This window comes from Xiphophorus maculatus, chromosome 6, assembly GCF_002775205.1.
Source record: "Xiphophorus maculatus strain JP 163 A chromosome 6, X_maculatus-5.0-male, whole genome shotgun sequence".
Taxonomy (NCBI): Eukaryota; Metazoa; Chordata; class Actinopteri; order Cyprinodontiformes; family Poeciliidae; genus Xiphophorus; species Xiphophorus maculatus.
Genome location: NC_036448.1, coordinates 6,922,707 through 6,945,524, shown reverse-complemented (window position 1 = coordinate 6,945,524; position 22,818 = coordinate 6,922,707). Strand labels below are relative to the sequence as shown.

At 39.2% G+C, this 22,818-nt stretch overlaps 1 protein-coding gene across 6 annotated transcripts in view; it reads left to right on the top strand.

The window, feature by feature from the left end:
- LOC102232724 (catenin delta-2-like) overlaps positions 1-22,818 on the top strand; it is a 174,325-nt gene that overhangs the window by 46,353 nt on the left and 105,154 nt on the right. For 5 of the 6 annotated variants that reach the window (XM_023335130.1, XM_023335132.1, XM_023335133.1 and 2 more), the window contains one exon: positions 19,776-19,888. In XM_023335130.1, coding sequence (XP_023190898.1) covers positions 19,776-19,888 — 113 coding nt within the window. Of the gene's footprint in view, positions 1-14,752; positions 14,935-19,775; positions 19,889-22,818 lie in introns of those variants that run through there. The other variant, XM_023335134.1, reaches the window with a different exon arrangement.

Here is a 22,818-nt window from a genome sequence, read left to right as displayed (position 1 = left end):
AAAAGCAGCTCGAAATGCATCTTAGTAAACAGGCCTTTAAGAAAGATCTTGTGTTACTCTGGGGTTTCTTTCTCTTGCTTTTTTTGTTGCGTTTTTAGCCTTACAACATTAAACCTTCACCTCTGACACTGCAAAAACACAAATCCTACAATTATTGTTGGTGCAGTTTCCAGTGCAAATATTTTAGTACCCTTGAAATAAAACAAATCTAACTTTTCAACAACATATAGGAGCTTGTTTTAGGTCAATGATTCCCTAAGATTGATGAAAAAGTTCTAGTTAACAGTGAAATAAAGTGCCATTGAATCTAGTATTTTCTTATTAATATTGAGAAATTATTGACTTAGACCAAGCTCTAATATCTTGCTGAAAAGTTACTTGTGAGTTAGTTTAGTCTTATTTCAAGTAAAAGGTAGATGTACTAGAAACTAGATCAAAGTGTATTCTTTCAGTGATTTTTATGTTTTTATTTTTGAATATCTGGGTTTTTTTTATTATTAACAATTCATAATGCATTTTATTCTAGTGCTGCAAAACACTTTGTGATATTTTTATCTGTGATTGGGGCTATATTTCATGCATACATTTGAACAATCTTATCATTCCTTAATTTTCTGTTAGATTTCATTAGTCGTAATCCTGAGAAATATATAAAATCACTAACATTTTCCACAGCATACCTACGAATTAAACTATAATAGGTACTAGCCAGTAAAATCCTGATCACCGCATCCCAATTGCTTTTTTTCAGCATCTCTGGCGGTAAGCCGGTATTGTAAGCCAGACCCCAAATGTGACACCGCTGCGATTTTTTGTTGTTGCTGTTTAATTACGTCTTCATGACATACCCTCATTACGTCTCATTTCTCTCGCAGGTGATTAAGTGACATGTGTTGGCGTCCCGCGGCGCATGTCCTGAGCGGGACGGAGATATTTTTGCTGAAGCACAAATTGAAAAGTGTTGGGACAGACGGGGAATTTTGACATGTCCAAATCCGACGTAAATATTAGCGGCGAATCGTTACGCTTCGAACACTCACGCGGGATTTGGGTACCAAAGTTCATCTTAATCCATTCAGCAGTTTGTCTGCGTATTTTTTATTTATTTATTTTTAATCTGGACTAAAATGTTGGGACAGATGGGCCAACATTGTCGCCCTCAGGAGCTACAACACTGCCGCATTTTAAACTACTTTAAAAAGCAGCTTACTCTGCGGTGGGATGAACACTAATCAGCATACAGTAACATCAAAACAGATTAGGAGTGATGTTGGTGTGAGATCCCATTATGTGCTTAGATGCAACATTTGCTGCGGACGTTTTGGAAGCGACTGCTGGACCCGATTGGCTGAATTGTCCTCACGTCGCAGCCAATGTTGGGTCGTAAAATCACAAGTCTGGATTTTTTATTTTTTTTTAAAAAACACACAACATGCACAGTGTGTTTTGCAGGAGTGTTCATAGCTCTTGGACATTTTGTCATGCTGCTACCACAAACTTTGATGTGTTTCGGATGATGTTACCAAGGTTTCCGCCAAGAAAACCAGGGCAGTTATTCATCCAGTGGCCCGTCGTGTTTTTGAGTAGAAAAATGTTTAAAATTGACAGGAGATTTGAAAATATCACTTGATAGTTATGTGTTATTGAAAGATTGGACGATCAATACCTGAACACCAACTATAAAGTTTAAAAAAATGCAAAAATAATAATTAAAAAAAGACTTGAATAACCTTTTGGATATTTGTGCTTTGTGAAGCATGCCGTAAACCACTTGCATTTTTACGGCTGCGCACAGCTTTGTGTTGGTCGAACGCATGAAATTATTAGGACCAAATATTGCGAAGTGATAAAGTTCGAGGGTTGGGAATATTTTTCATAGGCACTGCAAGCATAACGAGAGAATGAAGATATTTTTAGTCAGACTTTGCACTGTAAAAACACAAAATCTTCATTTCTGGTCTAATTTCTAGTCCAAATATCTTAGTAAAGTTGAAATAAGACAAAACCAACTCAAAGGTAACTTTACAGCAAGATATAAGAGGTCATTTTGTCAATAATTCCTTAACATTGATTAAAAAGTAGTAGTTCCATCGGCAGATAATTTCACTTCCAGCGATCATTTTTTTCCCATGCTATAGGTGCCAGTTGAACTAATACTTATTCATGAAAATTAAGGAATTATTGACTTAAAACAAGCTCCAATATGTCGCTGATGAGTTATGGTAAATTAACTTTGTCTTATTTCAAATTTACTAAGACATTTGTACTAGAAACTAGACCAACATCACTTGGTAATACTTTGTGTTTTTGCAGTGTGGCAGCCTTTATTTAGCCTGTGGTCCAAAGGCTTCTTTTAACACCATCCATCTGAATCACCGGCTATAGAGAAGGCCGTCAGGTTGCAGTCGTGGTAATGCAAGTGCCAGGTTTTAATAGTGACAAACAACATGGCTCCGGGCTTTCTATACGAGCGCAGTCTTCCTTCCTAATGACACCAGAGCTGGACCGAGAGGATATCCAGAAGATAAAGATAGCAAGTGATAGTCTGAAGAGGAGCAAATGTAATGGATTCCTCATGTATCGACGTGTGGTTAGTACATTGCTCTTGAGGTCCGTTTCCAGCCTAAGTAGGTCATGTAGATTTAAACATATAAGCACACACACACACACACACACACACACCCAAGCAGGTCATGTAGACACGCAGACTCTCTCTCGGATGATCTAGGGCACGATAACGGCTTTCTGATCGGAACGTGTGAATAAAAGGAGAGTCCGCTGTGATTACATCGTTGTCACTGCTTTAAATGATTGTTTCTTCATTTTGAGTTGATGCCAGTGTTTGTTTTTGGGGTGAGGTATTTATTTTTTTTATCAGTCCACTAAAGAAAACAGGCATAAAATAACGTACACCATTCATTTTGGCTCACAAAGACAATAAGAACCCAAAATCACGAGAAAAGAAAAGCCTAAATTACAATCGGAGACACAGATATGTGGTCTGCAGACACACACATGCCTCCAAATGTTGCCAATCAGCCTCTCGTTCCTGTGCTGACTCACACTAGGAGATCCCTGCTGCTCTCTTCTTCTTTTGTTTTTTATTTCTTCTCTCCGTTTCCTCCTGCCCACATGAGATTGATTAGCCATTCAACATTGTCTTCATCACATCTGTCAGCTTTTGTCTTCTCGTCGTTCATCATCTCCGCTGTCACTGAGTCTGATAGCGGAGCGGGCTCAGTGTGGAGTCTGAGCGAGCTTTCTTCCATTTGACAAATCAGACTCATTCTCTGACCCACTAAGCGACAGACACCGGGGAAAATGCGACCGGCCGCCGAATTGCTACTTTTGCCTCATAGCTTGGTGGGATTTGACCTTGTAGAAATGTGAATATTATAGCATGCAAAACGGCTTTATCCAATCAGCAGGCCAGGATTATTTACCAAGAAGATGACATCTGCTTAGCAGATTCTGACTATGCGTTTAATTTCTTTTATTTGAGAGAATAAAAGAAATGACTCTCGTATAATCATTCACATATAAGACCAAATTAACTGTATGGTCTTATATGTATTTTATGTAAATGACCTAAACAATTTTAAAGAGTGCCATTGTGAAAAACAAATGACTTTTTTAAAGCAATTTTCTGGATTTCTCCTTTGCAAAGCAGACTCTTATTTTGTAGTGTCTACTGATGGGTGTGTGCCCTCCCTCCTGTTGAAGGCTGAGCTCAAGCGTGTCGCTAATTTATCTATGAACAAACTAGCGACTGAATTTTATGGAATAAATTTTTGCCAATATCTAAAAGCATGTGTTGGATCACGGAGTCGCCCAGCGGAAATTTTAGCTAATTTGTTTTGTTGACATAAGGTATACATAATATTTAATAAAACATTCAGCACTTTTTAAATGTTTAACTTAAATTATAAAAAAATAGATATATTTTCTATTCATGTTTTATTTTAAAAGGTATGGTGTTGCATGCTCTGTAATTCATCTGGCTTCCTGATATTTTTACATATTTTATAATTTCTCTCAAATTGAATTTATTTTAAAGATTATAAAGATTGCTTGTTGTATTTATTGTTAATATCCTACAATTGAATGACATTTCAGTTTTATGTTGAAAGGATTTTACTGTTTCTGTAAACTAACTACAGGAGTTATTATTCAAAATGATTGGGATTTCAATATTGATCAAAGCAATCAAACTTTATATTTTTTCCCCACCCTACTAATGTATAAGTTTCCTCGCACTCTATATCTGTGAACCACTAAAAATGACATAAAATATCAGTTTTATTGGCATTTTGTGTCAATAAAACTGATATTTTGTTGCCGTAAAAAGCCGATAAAATACATCGGAGTCTCTGGTTTTGAAGCGATAAAATGTAAAAGCAGTTCAGGGTGTGTGAACGCTTTCATCAAGTACTGTCCATATACAATCAGGTGAGCATAAAGGGCATCACTGTTAGCAATCTCTGCTTTGTTTGTAGAAGAAATCCACAGACAAAATCTATTTGGAGAAATAGGAAAAAAAAACACTTTTGTGAGTCTTTATAGATCTCTTTCTTTTACGTTATTCGAAATACTTCAGGATCTCTTGGTTACCAAATTTTACTGAAGTGCTCTTGTTCTCCTGAAAAGGATTTTTGTGTGTATTTGCTTCCACTCTTCTCCCTTCGGCAGCGCCGGTGTCTCGTAGATGTAGCACAAAACAATGGGAGCCCTCAGGCCAGGGTCAGCCTTTGAGTGTATTTTATTACTTTTTTTTGTTGTTGTTAAAAAAATTAAGATGAATATATCCACACAACGCAGGAATCAATTGGAGCTCGGCGCAGAAAGGGTAGGTTAGTGTGCTGCCTTAGGGCTGGCATACTCTGGGCTGTTTCATCAGAAAGAAAAAAAATACATTGCACTTTGTAGTCCTTGTACTACAAAGTATTGATAATAGCTGTGTCACACTGATATCATGTAATGCAGCCAGAGCAGAATTACGTCGCAAACCACCCACAGTAAGTTCTTCTATAATTGGTAAAAACAGCTGGGAAACCGATGTCATTTTCAGATTAGGAAGTGGACGGGTGGGACAACTTTAGACTAAGGAGGTCAATAGCTGGGTGTTTTAGCACATGTTGCTGGTAAACAATAGTTTGGTGCAAGGTAGATGTAACTGTTTAATCTAGTGGAGAGGAGCTGACAAGTCAGAAATCTCAAGTCTGATGCCCACAAGGGATATAATGCATTTCATACCAAGTTTAACAAGATGTAGGCAAAGTTTCTCAGTGCTTTAGATATCTAACAAATGTTTACATTTAGTCACGTTATGCTTTTGTAGCATGTTATTTTAAAATCAATGCAAAAAATTTTCTTTTCCCTTTCGGGTCTGTGGAGTAACGGCTGCCGTCCTCAAACCGTTAGTTGGCTAGCTTAGTGAGAAATGTGCCCCATGCTAACTAAATTAGCAACAAAAAGCAGAGCATTGTTATGGAATCACATAAAGGAGAAGTAGTGTAGGAAACTAGAGTTACTACAAAGTAGATTTCACTTTGGCAGTCACTCAATTAAACTGAGCTTATTTAAAGAAAAAAGGTGAAAGGTTTGCCTTTAGCGCTGACAGATTCGACTAAAAAGGACTTGTCATGCTAGCTGACAACACCTGCTGGCCTCTCCTGCATTTAAGTATTTTTGTATGACAGCATTTTGGATACTTGAAAGTGAGTCAAAGACATGATATAAACTATTTATAGGCACTGTGAGAATGGTAGCTAACACCGGAAAAGTTGGTATCTGATTTAGATCGTCCTTTCTGCGCTAAGCTAACGGGCTACTTCACAACGAGACTGGACAGCACTGGATCATATTTCAAACTCTGAGATACTTACACTAAGGTAAAGGTAATGTTATTTATATAGCACATTTTCAGCAACAAGGCGATACAAAGTGCATTAATCACATCTGAGAATTAATCAAAGAATAACCTAAAAACTAAATTCAGGGCAGAACTTGGTACCAAAATGGGATAAAGAAACTGAGGGAAGTCGATCTATGAGACAGAGATATGAAAACAAAGCAGGAAATCAGGCGAGTAACTCATAGAAGCAGACTGATCAAAAGAATACATAAAAATAAAGAGATAAACATAAAAAACAAAATAATTTGCTCAAAATACAAGAGCACAGAAAGTCAGATAAAAATAAAGTAAAAAGGTGATGGGATTGTGACATTCTGTTTGTCAAAACCACATAAAGGGAACATTTTCACCGCTTTTTGGTATTTATTATCATAAAAAAGTTTTCTGTGCAGTTATTACCAACTGCACAGCATTAAAAACTAACTAAAATAAATAAAATTGGCTCTAAAAAAATAAAAGATATATATTTTAAAAATGTCTTGATTAAAAACCTCTCTATTGAAACATATGTCATCATGTAGAGACAAAAAGAAAATATAAAATTTACCCAGCAACAATGTACTAAAAGCCAGTTTTCATCCTGTTTGAGAAAACATGTACATGTTCAGTTTATCCAGGAAAACAAACTAAATTACAGCTTTAACCTTCGTCTCCTGCTTGCTGCCAACGTGACCTGTGTTTTTACAAGCACCTACAAAGGTGAGGCACAGATTGCAAATAAAAAATCTCACATATCCAGAAATTAAATTCATGATTATGAACTTGTACTTTTTTTTGTGTGCAAACTTTAACTCCAAACCCATTTGTAATTTGTCTTTATCACAAACTATATTGGATGGGTATACTTTTGCCACATATAAAGACTCATGACTATTCATTAGGCTCTTTATTTCAGTTTTTGCTCGGCGTCCCTGCCTTCCCAAATGGTATTTTTCTCCCACTCGCTGCTGCGCTACTCATTTGTTTATTGGGAGCTAATTAAGATTTGTTTAGCATCTTCGCCTTTCTCATTAACATACCAAATATAGTTCTCTTCAAAGTTAGATATTCATAAAAAAGTTTTCTGAGAGTGATTCAAATGTTTGTTTCATTTTACATCGAACACTGGGGGCCACGCAGAAAAAAAAATATATAAAGAAAGACGGAGGAGAGGAAGGATTTGGGGAAGAATTGTTCTTTCCATCCCCGGTTTTTTATTTATTACAAGGTGTCGGCATTTGTAAAAGTCTCACATTGTGTGCCGTTTCCAATCAGACAAAGGACACCAGGACATCAGACAAATAGACGAACTGCTCCTTCTCCTGTATGTCTGCTCTTCGCTGTGACAGCCCAGTTTTAATTTCAGTTTTTCTGATGTAACGTTACTTGTCTGCTTTTCACGCACTATGTTAAAAGTAGTTGTATTCCGTTAAATGTTTCTGATTGTCAAACACATTTATAAATGTGTAAACATTTGTATTAAGGGGAAAAATACTGTTCAAACAATCCCCGTCTCATTTGTTTAAAATAAAAAGTAATTAATTCCCTTGTTAAATCATGAATTAATAGTAATTTATCAAATTTTTAAGCTGAATCCAACTTCATGACCTGCTGGGCCTAATTACTGCCAGATATTTAGATTTGATAATTCACTTTAATAGAATCTTTAGCATCTGAAGGTTCTATTCAGATGCTGAATAGAATCTTGAATAGAACAGTAAAATTTCTTGTAAATTTGACTGTTTACAAGAAAGTCTCGAAGGTAAATGCCGCTCCATTTTTTTGTGACCTTCAGCTTAAGAGCACTTGAGTTATATGAAAGCTTTAAAGCTTTATGACAAATCCACCTTTAAATGGCTAAAAGAGAACAAACTAACGGTTTCAGAATGGCCTAGTCAAAGCCAAAGGTTCACTCACTGGTTCACGCTGTAAAAACCCTCCAACATGACTGGATTAAAGCAAGTCGTCACAGGTCAGTGGGGCAGAAACGATCTTGTCCAGTTACTGATGGCAATTAATGGCAGTTGCTTGTTAAGTTAAAGTAGGGCTGTGCCATATGGGTTAAAATTAATATTTTGTTGTAGTTTTGAATTTAAAGTGATACCAGATATATAAAGTGATGTAAAAATGTTGTGTCATCTCCTCTATTCTTCAATGCAGCTGTGAACAACGTGTCAAACTCGACCCTTTTCCTAACAGCAGGACAAAAGCGACGCACGTTGCAGTTTTCTTTCCACGTAGCACAACAGGAGACGCCGTTTTTAATAAATATATCTGACCAAACATCTGGCCGAACAAATGCTGAACTGCATCACAACTATCAGCCAAACACACACATTAGACTCATTTAAAAACTGCTGGCAGTGTGACAGTGTACATAGGAGCAGAGAGCATTAAAACATTAGACAGTGACCAGGGAAGTGAATGCCAAGCGAAGGTGCAATCTCACTTACCTCAAGCAAAGAATGTTTGTGTGCTGGTGTCTTATCCATCTGGCTAAGAGTTCATGTGAGTTATCGTTAGCTTAAAGCTGACAGCAGCGCTTGGAGAGAGAGCAGTGAAATATGGCGGGTGAAGGGGCTTCTTCATTTGGCAATTTATTCTCCCTGTTGATGCGTCGTTTGGCAGCGTAAAGGAATAGTTGGGCGACTGAGCTTTGACAGAGTGTGTGAGTGTGTCTTATTTTCTTGTGGTGGGCCGTGTTCTGTAGAGGACAGAGCAGATGGCTAACACGTCCGAAAGACGAGAAACCAAGCTTGAAGTTTCGGGAGCATAAGTCTATCTGTGGATGCTGATTATGTCATTGCGTGCTAAAGACAACAGGCAAAGAAGCCTGTTGTTTTTCTGGAATTAAATTAGTCAGTAAAAAACCCAGAGGTCGTGCTAGCAGTAGCTCTTTTCGTGGCTCCATCTAGGAGGGAAACGGCGGTAAACAGATAAGTTCAGTTAGTGGCAGCAATGACCCGTTTAGTGGATTTGAGGAGAACTGAGATAAGATTAAACATTGAAAATAAGGGTTAAATGCGTCTCAGCGATACAATTAAATCACGATTAAGTTAACTAAATTAAGAGAATGTTTAGTTATTGAGGCAATAAGTAAACTGTGGCTCAGCTAAATGTCAACATCTGGTTGATTGTGGCTTCAGTTTAGCTGCTCTTTAAGGAGCTCTGCTTCGACAAAAGCTCCTGAAAGGCAAGGTAATAATCCATTTGTTCCTCCCTCCTAGTCTACCATCACTCATCACCAAGACATTAAGTTCAAAGATCTCCTAGACTTGAGGAAGAAACTGAAACCTGCAGGTCAGGTGACTGGTGACTTGTTCACCAGCGGTTTTCTGGTGAACCATGGCTCCAAACTGCTCTTGACTGATTGAAACTCTGCTGCTAACCACTCCAGTGCATGGAGAAGTTCATGGCTTGTATAGGTGCCCTTCTCTCTATGACTTCAGTAAGCACTAAAAACAGGACCAATGACGAGGGGCCGAGTCCACCTTTCGCTTAGTCCAAGTTCGGTCCTCTGCCAAGAATGCAAACACTGTTTTTTCTTTGGTATTGAAGGACCGCATGGAGTTGAAAGCGACACAATTATCCCAAATTCACTTCTCACAAAGTGCCTCAAGCAACCTGGTGCAAGCCAGGTCCAGAAATGCCTTCACCTGAAAACCAGTGCCACTTAAACAAGCAATTAGCTCAGAGTTGACACCAAGTTGAAAAGTAACAAATCTTTCAGGTTTTTATAGGAGGATGCGTAACCCCCCTCACCCCCAGGTCTTAGCTGCTTTGAGTCAAACTTGCTTCTTTATACTTGAAGTACAGCATTGAAGGCAAGCACATTAATAGACTGACAAACTGAAAGTCCTTCTGGACAAATTTACTTGATCAAGATGAAATAAATTGTAGTCTTTTCCAGAGCAGCTAAAGCAACAAACTCAATAAATGAAGTGTCTTGTTTCCATCTTTTCTGTTTTGTTGTCCTCACCTCCTCAAACTTGCTTTTCTTTTCTCTCTGCCTTGGGGAGAGCATTGTTACCAAATGGACTCACTGTATCTAATAATTTTCCAGGCTGCAGCGGTCTTAGCTTGTACAGCCACTGTGACATTTTCCCTTGAAAACAGGACCACCGATCTGAAGGCTCTAAATGCCATACGAACACCACGGGGCCCAATTAGACCACTTTGCGTTGGGGAGACGAGGGAGACGGCTTTAGCTACAGGACACGTACACAGTCCGAGCCACTGTCCCAGAATTGTTTGTTTCTCCTCAGTAATGTCCATAATGATGTTTGTGGTGAGGGCGGGCAGCATGGCTGTCTGTCTTTCCTCCATCAGTCTCCAGTAGGAGTTGGTGGTGGAAACAATCTTTAGTAATGCAATTTGTGGACAAGGACTTTATTAAAGCAGATTCTCGTTGAGCCAAGGTTAATTCCTGTCCTTTCCTTCTAATGGCCAGAGAAACTCTGGATGTCACCGATTTATTTTTTTATTTGTGTTTTTTTTTTAGCCAATCTGGGAATGAAGCTAAACGGTTAGTAATTTTCCAGGTTTTTATCTAACAACAGAATATTTAGATGCCAATCGCTTTAGGAAACCACTTGGTTTTGCTCCGTTATTGTAACTGATGGCTAAAGTACGTCTAGAAACCTGATTGTTGTAAAAATTCATTATTTAGTTTTCAAGGAATTCATTTGTAGTAAAAAAAAAAGAAAAAAGTGATTTGTACAGAAAACTGAGTAGAGCGCATGTCAGCAGTTGGGAGATTTAGTTGTGACACATTTAATGGCTGTAAATTAAACTACAGAGACGAAATAAAAGAAAAGAAAAATGTGGATTCTAACATTACAGTTCTTTGCAAGTAATTATTTTAGGGGGTGTAACAATAAAGTGGGCTGAATACAAATGTTCGCTTTTAAGATTTTTATTTGAAAAATAAACATTTTTGAAAAGCAGTTATCATTTTTTCTAATGTGATACATTGTGTTGTACCGAAAAAAAAAATAAGCTTGTGGTCCCTAAAACTATACCATATAATAAAATGATTATATGGTATAATAATAACTTTGCAAAGCGAGGTGGATTTGGGAAGGACTAGATTTACACACCTTGCATTCATTGTAAGAAAATGTCAAATTTTTAGTTATTATCCACATTCTGCAGACAGAGGAAATAAATCTACTCATCGTTGGTCTGCCCACCTGGACACTCATTCCTGCCGTTCGCTCTCCTGGACCGACTGCAGTCGCCGTACTCAATCACAGTTCTGCCGAATCCATTATGCAGCAGCAGCAGCAGCGCTGTTCAGAAAGTCATTCAGATGCAGATCACAAGCTATGTAAACTGAGCCGAGTCAAATTTGAATAAAGAAATGACCGCCAAGTTGAGTTTTGCATGTGCCGGGTGCACACCAGTGCACCAGGTGGGTGGTTTTATTGTCACAGGGAGAACTAGAGATTAAACCAGTGAGCTAAAGGAAAAGAAAAGGAGTGAAATTGGCTTCATCAGTTCGGACCCGCCGGGACACCATGGCGTCTGATTTCGAGCCAGGATGTATCTGGGTAGGAAAATGGACGTTTATGCTGGTTTTTATGATAAATCTGCACGTTCCCTTTCATCCGTTGACCAAAAACTAATTTTACCAACAAAGCACTTTTTTTAGTATGCTGGAAACACAAATATCAATGGCAGAGGCAGAAAATTTGATCGCTCGTTTTGTGACTTCCTAAAACTTGTAGAGGCAGCGATAAGTTTGCTAAGCTTTCCATGTACTTCTGATTTAAATGTCATATTGGCTATTATTTTTATTAGTCTTTCTCCGTGGAGTTTTCATATTCTCTGGGGATCTCTGGGTACTCCCACTTCTCCCACTGTCGAAGAACACGACTGGTCTCTTTGCTTAGGTTGATATATGATGTGTGAGTACTTAGTCGTTTGTCCTGTTTGTCCTCTGCGTTGCCCTGTGATTGACCCGATCCAGGGTGTTTCCCGCCTCCTGCCCGTTGAAGCACATCATATTTTTTTGCCATGACTTTCTTTAAAATAAATTCCTTTCTTTATTGCACTGCTTATCTTCTGCGGTGTGTGTCGTTTACCTCACCGACTTTGAACTCTTGTTTACTCGTTTTGTTGCCTGTGAACTGTCATTACTGCTTGTGTGTTTGTAGGCACATTTTAATAAAGTTTACTCAAAAAGTAAGAAAATTTGAGTGTATTTTTTTTTTCTGTTGCACTAATGCTTTTGTGCAGTACATTTTAAACAGGTGTAAAGCTGTCTCAGTTGCCTTTAAAAGTGTTATTAAAAAACAATAATAATGGATCAAATTCAGATTTTCTTACTACGTCTGAACGTTCAATATGCTAAGATTCAGGCATGAGCTAAAGGTGGTTGTGTTGGTCCGTGTTTCGTTTTGTGTCTTGGTCCATAGTTCTTTGGACTTTCCCACTGAAATATCACATTAGTGGCATTAGGTTTTTGTTTTTTTATTTTTTATCTTCACTTGAATCCTAAGTTCTTCAAAGAGATTCCAGCTCTCTTTGACAGTGTAGCTTGGTTTAATGTCGACCAGTGCAGAAAGATTTTCTAATCTCTATGAATATGTTTCTCTGGATTCAGGCCAAGTGTCTCTGACATGGAAAAAAAAGGAGAAAAGTTTCCCTGAAAATGCTGTGTTTTCTTAATGGAAACATAGGAGCTTCAGGTTTGTGTTTTTTAGTATAGTTAAGTAGCAAATGGTCTGATATTCTAGATATTCTGCTCCCTACAAATACACTGATTATTTTTGCTGTGTTTTTCTACATAGCTGCTTGCCGTACACATGTAAAACTTTCGCATGTTCATTCTTTCTCTCATCAGATTATGCTACTTTCATTAAAACATTCTCACTCTTTCAGCTCCTTTATAGCAAACTCGCTGCCAGAAGTCATGTGCCTTTTAATAAGGAATAACTCGAGTCTAGTCACTCTAGCCTATAATCCTGAACAACAGAGTGCTAAACCAGCAGTTGTGGATCTGAAAGCTCGGCTCCTCAGGAAGAACTCGTGACCTGCTTCACAGGAACCGTTGGTTTGATTAAACACTGACATTTAACTGCTTGGACCAAAGAAACCCGAGGAGTATTTTTGCCGTTAGCAAGTAGCCGTCAGCCATCAAGCTGCAGTGACCTGTCCGTCTGACGTCCGAATTTTGAGTTGAGTTTGTTCTAGTTGGGAGGGTTTCACAAAACCAGTGGGATTTTTGATCTGCTCCGGTGCAAATTCTGTCAGCAACGCACGGTTTTCTCTTCATGTTGTGAAAACAGAGATTATACGACAGGCATAAACTGTTAAGTCATGCAACTCTCGCAACCTTTTTCTTAAACCAAGCCATATTTAAACCAAATTTGGCCCATACTTCTGAATTTTTGTGTTGCATTATTGACCACTTGGACCGCCCAGTTTTTTTTTTTAAATTGGAAAGTTTTGCGTTTTAGCACAACTAGGCTGGCCAACCATTATTGTTATGGCTTTAATCACCAAACAGTTTGTTGTTTCTGCTGAGCTGAAAAACAGTGAAACTATATATATATATATATAGGATACAATATAATTTCATTCCAGAATAATGTTGCCCTTTTTTGCCTTAAAAGTCAGAATTCAGAGTTAAGCCAATCATTATGTGTATTTTATCCACAAATAAATGCTCACAAATTGTACATTAATAGGTATGCCTTTGGTCTAATGAGATCACAAGGGTTAGCGATGGAAATAAACAGTTTATTTCTACAAATTTCACAACCTTCTTATAGAAACATGTAGAACAATTCTGCGTCCAGCCATTGTTTGTATTCATATTTAAACAAACGACCTGCAAAGCATCCGGAAACTCTTCCGATTTGAACCTGGGGAAGTGCACATAAATATTGCGCTCCAGAGGTCCAGCATATGCTAATGTTATTTAAGCGCACCGTTGCACAGCAGTTTGGTGTTGACTTTCTGAAGATCCCCAGCGTTGCTGACAGTTCTGTCAGTTGCTCCGTCTTCTCACAATGCGCTGTGAAAGAACGGCTGTTTTCTGTACCCGAGCGTTATCTTTCAACGTACCGTCTGAAATGTATCTCTGTTTGCACATGTAACTTTTTCTCGTAACTTCCTGCAGCAAATCTGCGATATATTTCTGTATTATTTCTTGTATTTTTCTGCCCCACATCCCCTCTCCACTCGTAGAATTTCACTCAGGCAGAACGCAGTGCAAATGCGTGAGCGTTTTGAGTATTACGCCGGCGTGCGCGCGCGCGCGTGTGTGTGTGTGTGTGTGTGTGTGTGTGTGTGTGTGTGTGTGTCAGCATGTTTCTGTGTCGGCATGAGTCTGAGTGTGGGCCTCCCATGCATATTCAGCCCCTCTTGGTTGCCCCCTCCTCTCCTCAAAAAAATAAAAAATCTCTCCTTGTTTTCCAGTGATGTTGGATGCAGAGAAGGTGGAGGAAGGAAGAAGGGTGGTTGGTGGTGTGTGTGTGCAGATGGTCTGGTTAGAGAGGAAAAGAGGGGAGAAGGAGCTAGTGTGAGAGGCAGGGAGTGATTGTGGAGCGGCGGGCTCTTTTTTTTTGGCAGGGACCAGCCGGTGGGAGGGCCTTTTGTGATGCAACGTTGCATAAATAATGCCACGGGGCTTCTAAATGCTGCGTTGCCATGGGGATCTTTGTGGCTGACTGAACAGTAGGTGTGTATGTGCACTTTTTTTTTTGTCTTCGTCTTCTTTTTTTTTTTTGTATGCATGTGTGTGTGTGTCTGTGTGCTTCATGGCCCCTGAGCAAGGAGAGAGAAAGAAACACAGAGACTGGGAGGTGGGGGGCCGAAGAGGGGGCGAGGGGGCCGAGCTGCAGTCGGCTCAAGTGACACTTGTGGTCTCTCAGTCTCTTTCTTTCCGCCTCTGTCGCTCGCTGCATCCCGACGCGGGATAGATGAGGGTTTGGAGCGGAGGGAAAAAGCGCCGAACAGATGGGAGCTCAGAGAAGCAGCAGCAGGATCCTTTGTGAATTTCTGCCTGTTTTTGCATTATGGTCCATGTGAAGGTAGGCTACGTGTTCTTGCAGCTTGAATTGATCCGCTCTGTAGGTTTTGCTCTGTGTTTGACTTTTTGCTGGTTTTTTTTGTTTTGCTTTAATTTTGGAAAAGCAAGAGATTGCATATGAGGTCCTGGCTTCTTCTCCAGCAGTAACAGGTGTCTGGCCGTCAGCTATGAAGCAGAGATCAGAGAGGCATAGAGGGGGGAAAAAAAAGAGGGAGCGATCCACTGCATTGTGGCTTTTTTTTTTTTTTTTTAAGGATTGTGTTTGAGTTGGTGTCAGTATTTGCTCTCAGCAAAATAAGCTGATTTAACACAAAAAAACAAGATAAAGAGGGGGAAAAAAACTTTATTTAGATGTTGCACTGGAAGTAGACTTCGTTTTTCTTCTTGGGCTTAACATCAGTCGATTAGGGAGTTTAGATTGATTTGGAAGCGTACAAAGTCAGATCTCGCAGGGGGGAAAGCGCGCTGTGCTTGTTTTCTTTTTTTCCCCCCTTTCATGCTGTGGTGTTTAAGATGCAAATGAGAGTACCTCTGCTACCAGGACTGGCTTTTATTCTGGCAGAGGATTGCGAGGATCTTTGGTGATGTCGACACGCAACTGTGTGGCTCTCGGAGGCTTTTCGGTTGCAACAAACACAAGTTTGGACGTACGACGCCAGCAACATGTTTCGATGAAAATAAAACGTCTTTTTGCACGAACACGGCTCGCGTCCTCCGTCCTGCTGGTTCCTCGCAGTTTATCGATTGGCAGCTTTTTTCTTTTTGTCTTTTCTTTGTATCTGTTGCAATTCGTCCCCCCCTTTCAAGAGAGCTTGAATACTCACCACCTGACAAAGCGGCGGTCGTGTCATTTTATCTGCACTTCAGAGGCCACGCTGGTGCATTTATGTATCAAATTCTATGTGAGAGTTGTGCCTGCTGGCACGTCTGCACGTAAACGAGGGGAATACGCTGCGTAATCACCGTGGAACTCGCAAATTGACTCGTGAAGGTGCGACGCGAACGAGTCTTTTAGAATAAAATGGTTTTGTAAAAGAAGGGAACCCTGAAGTTTGCCCGAAGCAGGTTTGGGCTTCACAGCGAAAAACATGGCCTCCTCCAAACAAGTTAAAAAAAATATATATAAAACCAGATGTGTTCCTTCGTCTTAAAAGTGGAAAAAAAGAAATCTACCGATGGAATTATTTACTTTTAGTCAATATTCAAGAATTATTGATTTAAACACACGGAGCTTCAATTTAAAGGGGTTCTTTAGTTAAAAAAGACCAACAACACTTTTTTCCTCCGAGTTGCAAAAAATGAAAAGAATGAGGTTCAATATATGAAGAAATGAATGATCCGTATTTTATCAGTAGAAAGCCTTAGCTTCAGTGAAATGGCGGGCTAACAACACTGTTAGCACTCAACAGAGGAGCAACGCAACTTCGCATATAACCTGAAATATAACAAACAGCAGTGGCACCTTGAACACCTTTATTCTTCGCTCATGTGGCCATAGAGTCGTCTTCTCCAACAAGTCTCGGTTCAAGAAAAATGTCCTTCTCTTCCGTTTTACCAGTTGGAGTGCCACGCTACATAAACGAGGATTTTTTTTCTACTTCCTGTAATTTTAGACCGTTTTGTAACAACAGCACCACACGCTGACAAAAGCAAGAATTACAACCAGTCGGTGAAATAAAAGCAAGCCATGGTTTACAAAATACATTTGACATGTACCCATTTTTCACCTGGTTACAGAAGGGATCGTTGAAGTTTGCCCGAAGCGTCATTCAGGTTTAGGCTTCACAGCGAAAAACATGGCCTCCTCAAAACAAGTAAAAAAAAAAAAACAAAAACAAAAAACAGATGTTAAAAGTGAAAAAAGAAATCTATAGATGGAATTAACTTAGTCAATATTCAAGAATGATTGATTTTTAAAAAAAGCCCATACAGCTGGCAGAAAATATACTTGTAAGTAAGTAGTTTGCGCCAAAAACTAGAAAACAATTTTTTGGTAAGATTCAGAGTTTTTACCGTGCAGTCCATTAGCAGTAGCAAGCAGAAACATTAGACTAGTAAGGCATTGAGAGCTAATGTCCTTTATATCTTGAGTTGAGGTCAATTCAAGTCTTTTCTAACCAAGTCTGAGCGTCTTTGTTCATATTACTTTTTTGCTACTGGTTTCTTTTATTTGATCGAGTGCTACAAAAAAACTGAAAAGTGTGTCTCGTTTAGCTTTGCTCCTGCGGAGGTTGACGTTTCTTTGCAAAGTTTTCTTTGTTTCGTTCCGTCCATTTTCCCGTCTCCTCTGCTCCACCGCGCCGCTTCCTCCACGTTTCAACGCGTGACGCTGTTTTCGGGAGGCTCTGGGTGTTAGCTTAGCTTAGCATATTTTGAAAGCTTGGCATTTTGGTCTTATCTGACACATCTGCTTTGTTTCCCAATAGGACGTCTGAAGACTTTTTCTTTTCTCTGCGATCGCGTTTTACTTTCTACTCCTTTCTCTGTCCTTTCAAAAACACTCTCCCACTTGAGTTAATGAGAACCTTTCAGATTTATGTTAGAAAATTCTTTATAAGATGTAATTTCTTTTTTTTTCCTTCCACTTCACAATCACGTACCACTCTGTGTCCAACGTCAAATGAAGTCCAAATGAAACTCATTCAAGTTTGTAACGCCAAATAATGCGGAAAAGTTTTAAAGCATTTGCAATTGCATGTATCTTTCCAGAATGACATATCACACAGAAATCATCAGCTCTTTTGGATGTTTACCCTTGGTTATCATTTTCATTCCCTTCATATTTGAGCACATAAACACATCCCCCCCTTCCTGGTCTTACATTTTTGGACTGTTTACTTTGGCAGATTAGGTCAGCCTCATACCAAACATGAAAAACCCCATCTGGGCTTCATTTTTTTTTCTTTTTTTTTAATTGCAGGTTGATTTTCTACTTTTTTCTCTTTTTTTGCATGTGGCAAAGTTCAGTTTTAACAAGGGATGAGATTGCAGGGCAAAGGTCTCCAAAAAAAGAAAGTTTGCTGCTGGTGTTTTCTTACTCGCTTTTTGACTTTTCACCAGATAATTCGGAGTTTGTAGTTTGATCTCTTTCAATTATGTTGTTTTCCCAGCAGCTGAGCACACCTGTTCCCACGACGACGCGTCGCTGTCTTCTTTCAGTGATTACATTACATTTGTTTGGTAAACCAACCAGAAAAATTGCCCCGGAAAAAAAACAAAAAAACAACACAAACTCAAACCATTCACCAGAAAGCAGCAGTAGGCCGGAACGGAAAAAAACAAGCAAAAAAAAACAAAAAAACACTCTGCTTATTTTCTGCTCAATTTAAAACATCCCCAAGACTATTTGATGTTGCTGCTGTTTGCCTTTTTTTTTCCCAGCCTTTATTTATTTAGATATTTGGCCCAAATAGATCAAATCAGTTACGTGTAATCAGCGATAAGGACCTTGCAGCCGCAGGCGCAAACACCCTAATTGGATGCCGGTTTGTTTGTGTGCATCAGGTAATTAGTGGTTATTTGTCACACTTTTAATTAAGTGGGGAAGGAGGGGCGAAGCTGGGGTTCATGTAAAAGCAACCCAATTTTGGAGGAACAATTTGGCTATGTTTTTATGTTTACCTTCTAAATTTAACTTAGATTTAGCATGTCCTAATGTTGGTATATACTGTATATATAATTATTATTATTTATTTAATTATTTATTTATTTATTTATTTATTTATTTTCGCAGCAGTGCTGAGGGCTTTCCACATATTCAGATTTGGATTTAGTTCTGCACTTTGACTACTAGACCACTTCTTTTTTTCTTTATGGATTTTATTTTTTTCTTGCTACTTTCTGGTACAGTCCAGATTTGTGGATTTGGTTACGCTCTCCACTCCTGGTCACTTTTCTGGAAAAGTTTCGTTGTGTTTCTTCTACCGTACGTTTACGCAAAAATAGCGAATGTTTTCTCTGACAACGGCACAGTTTGAGAGAGAACGGGTCCATTACGGTTCCAGTAATGCCAGAGTTAATAATAAATAATCAATAATAAAGACGTTGTGGTATTCTGATTTAGTAATGTAATTATATTAGTTGTGTCACCACCCCCACGCCACTAGAGGCAGTAGCAGGCCCGAAAAGATGCGACTAAGGAGCAGATTCAGAAGTACACCGAAAGCGACAGAATTTGGGGAATACATTTTCCTTGGATCATAGTCATGTAAACACAGCCTTAGTTTAGAAGTTTTAGGAATCGTGTGCCAATGTTCTCCTCGATTTTGGTGCGACATAAAAACAAACATTCTTCGAATTGAATCAAATTCCTGTCCAATTCCATTTTTTTGTTTCATTTCTCAGATATAAAATGATCCTCTTTATTCAGATCACATCAGCTTTACATACACTCCACTGTTTGCTGCTCTGCACCCACTGATCAAGTCATTACACGTGAAGAAAGGACCGACAGCCTTCTCAATTACTGCAGTAACATGCAGCCCACAGTACCAAGCAAGAATCCATACAGTCTAACTGTATCGATTTCGTTTTTCTTTATGTTTTCCACCTGAATCTGTCACTTAAAGTCACACATTTTCCCTCCTGAAGCCCACCTTCTTCTTCTCCTTTTGTCCCAGCTTTCGTTTTTTTTTTGTGCATCTCTTGACGTTTGGCAGTGGCGTACCGGCGGACACGACGAAGTCTTGGCCCGTCTTCCCGTCACAAACTCACTTTCGTGACAATTAAAAATGTGCCGCAGACGGCGAGTTCGAACCGACGAGTTCCGGGATGGCTGTAAATGTGACGGTAAATAAACATAGAGACTGTTTTTGACACATTTTTCTCTCTCTGTGTCTCCAGGAGCTGCAGTTTGAACGTCTGACCAGGGAGCTGGAGGCCGAACGACAGATTGTTGCCAGTCAGCTGGAGAGATGCAAGCTCGGCTCTGAGACTGGAAGCATGACTAGCATCAGGTGTGTGTTGTGCCGCTGTTCTGACACCTGCCGCGTCCTCTACTGTGTGTTTACATGTGTGTGTGTGTGTGTGTGTGTGTGTGTCGTCTGTGCTCTTGCAGGTGACTGGCTTTTTCGGTCACGTCGGATCTGCGCATCCCGATTTGTGCGCTGGGAATTAACATTTCAAAAAACAGTTTTTGTTTTTTTTTGCTTTTGAAGTCAGCCGGCGGCGTGTCACATCCTGTTTGTTCCCTTGCGTTCGCACGCGCTTACTTAACTGCGTGTTTGTGACGCTGCAGCATTTGGTTCACCTGTTTTATGTTTTATGTGTTCACGTGTTTTTATTTTTGCTATTCTCTTTGCCGTTCCTGTTCTCTTCACAAAATGAACTTACGAACCGCTCATGTTTTCCATTTTACAAGCTTGAGTGAAAAGCTTCAGAGGGAAAATTATTTCAGTTTTTAAAAAATCACCAGTTCATCTTTTTTTCCCCCTCAATTCCTTGGTAAAAAAAATTAAAAAATTAAGTATTTCTGTAGGATATTTTTATATGGGATATTTGGTTAAATTGAGAAGATTCCTAAATGTGCTATCGTTAATATTTGTACTACTCAGCCAACGCACCGGCTTATTTGTCTTTGAAAAAATATCTTGAGACAGATTTCTAAGGCTTTTTTAAAAATTATTATTTAATTTGATGCGTTTTATGCAGGAAAAAGTCTTTGCAAAACAAATCACTTTAATCATTACATTGTGTTTACCTTAGCTGACCTCACGCTAACACAATGTGCTCTTATCATCTCTAAGGCCTTTCCTGTTGTTGTCAGATAAATGAAATATTCTGGACGTCAATGGAAAGCTGAAAATGAGAGAGAACAACTGGCCGTTCGTTTAGAAAAACCAGCTGTTTCCAGCCACAACCTCACTGCCAGACTTCATATTTAGGGAGTTAAATTATGCAATAGTCAGTATGCAGAGAAAATGCAGAAGCGGATGTAATTTTGTCACTTTAAAATCTGTCCATGACGGATATGTCTTACATTAAAGTACAAGATTATAACTTGTGTTCTTAATTGTATGAAATCCAGGCTGAATGAACTTTTAAAAAAATCCTGTCAAGTCTCTTAATTGTTGATTTGATCAGCGGTAGTTTAAAAGGACTCAAACATTTGAGAAAAAAAAACAAACTTTTAAGACAGCAAAGCTCCTTTTTTCTGTGGTGTTTTATCAACCATTAAATACAGAAATTGGGCATGAGAAAAACAAAAAAGCTGTAAAAAAAAAAAAACAACGAAAAATGCTATGCAGCTGTCATAATTGGCAATTTTGTTGTGTTTTTTAGGTTTTTTTTCTTTTTGCTTAGAGCCTCCTTCCTTGTGATTAGGCGGATAAAATTGTGCAGTAGGAACAAGAGGCTGTCAAACATTTTCGCTGCTGAATGATTCTGGACCCTTATCGTTCCTCTGAGCCGAACCCAGACTGCATCATCACGCTGGTGCTAACACACTTAGCCTGCCACTCAGGACAGTGTGAAGTGATTACAGCGCCCGGTCTCCGTTCCCGTCTAACCCCTACCACCGCACTCCGACTCACAAATAGATGCGCGCAGCCCCATCATCTTTTGTCTTCTTTCATTCTGCTAAGTGAGCGGGGATCCTGTCCGTCTCCAGCTAATTACGCGGCCGCTTCTATAGGAATTGTAATTTCCATGTTTAGCGAACCAACAAAGAGCAGAAAGATGGTCTAAAATCCGACTCATTCAGCAATCTAATTAGCCGCTGCGTGTATTTAGCTCGTCGGTGTTTTGACAGGGGATGCATTCAGAGCTTTAATTTAAAACAGCAGCAACACGGGATGAGAGAGAGAGTCCAGAAAGAAACATTTTTTTCTTCTTCTACATCGCCCAGATGGAGTTAAAGCTTCTGTCTTGCTAACTCGATTAGAAACGGGGTATTGTTTAGTGAGCGGCAGACCGTCCTGCGTCTTTGTTTCTTTCTCTTTTGTAGAATGAATGAATTGAACAACAGCAGCTCACAAACTTAAGTCACACCTTTTGATTTTTTTCACATTTTTACCACAAAATTCCCCATACTTCTTTTGGATTTTAACCACAAATCAACAGAGAAGGCATAAAAAGTCTGTTGTTAGCAGCCCACCATGTAGGCGGCACGCTTAGCGGTTAGGTGAGACCAAAACTCAACTTTCTGGTTCACGTGCCATGTGAACCGATATGGATATGTTGTGGAAAGCTAAGGCTGCACATAACATGAAAATAGTGGTAGCAGCATCATGTTGTGGGGGGGAGACTTCTTAAAGTGAAAGGGAAACTGAAAATAGTTGATGGGAGGTTGGATGGCGCTAAAGAGATGCAGAGCAGTCTTGAAAGAAAATCTATTAGAAGCACTTGAAGAATTTAAAATGGGGCTAGGACCTTCGTTCAGAAATTGTCCCATAGACCAGGGGTCTTCAACCTGTGGCTCCAGAGCCGAAAGAGGCGCTATAGACCTTCCCCTATGTCTCTTAAAAACTTAAAAATTAGAAGGAACCAGTTTATGTTTTTAAATACAGCGATAATAACAAGTTTTTAACCTTTTTTTTTTTTTTTTCCTGCAACATTTGCAATGAATTTTCACAGTGAATGACCTACCACGCTTTTAGATCTGTTTTCTTTGCCATCGGGCTGGAATTTATGTGGTTTATCAAAAGAAATCCATCTTCTTTTATAGTCATCTGTATTTTAAATGATCCAAATAGGAATAAAACACTGGTTCTTTAACGCTTCTGTGGCAAATGTCACAGTCTGACAGCAGAGAAGCAGAGGGGTTGCTGGACCGTCAATTCCCAAAACGACACACACTTTAAGAAAAACTCCTAAAAGCGCACTTGGGGTCAGACTGCGCACAATAGAGTAAAAATCGTGTGGGGTCTAAATAACCCCACCTTTTAAG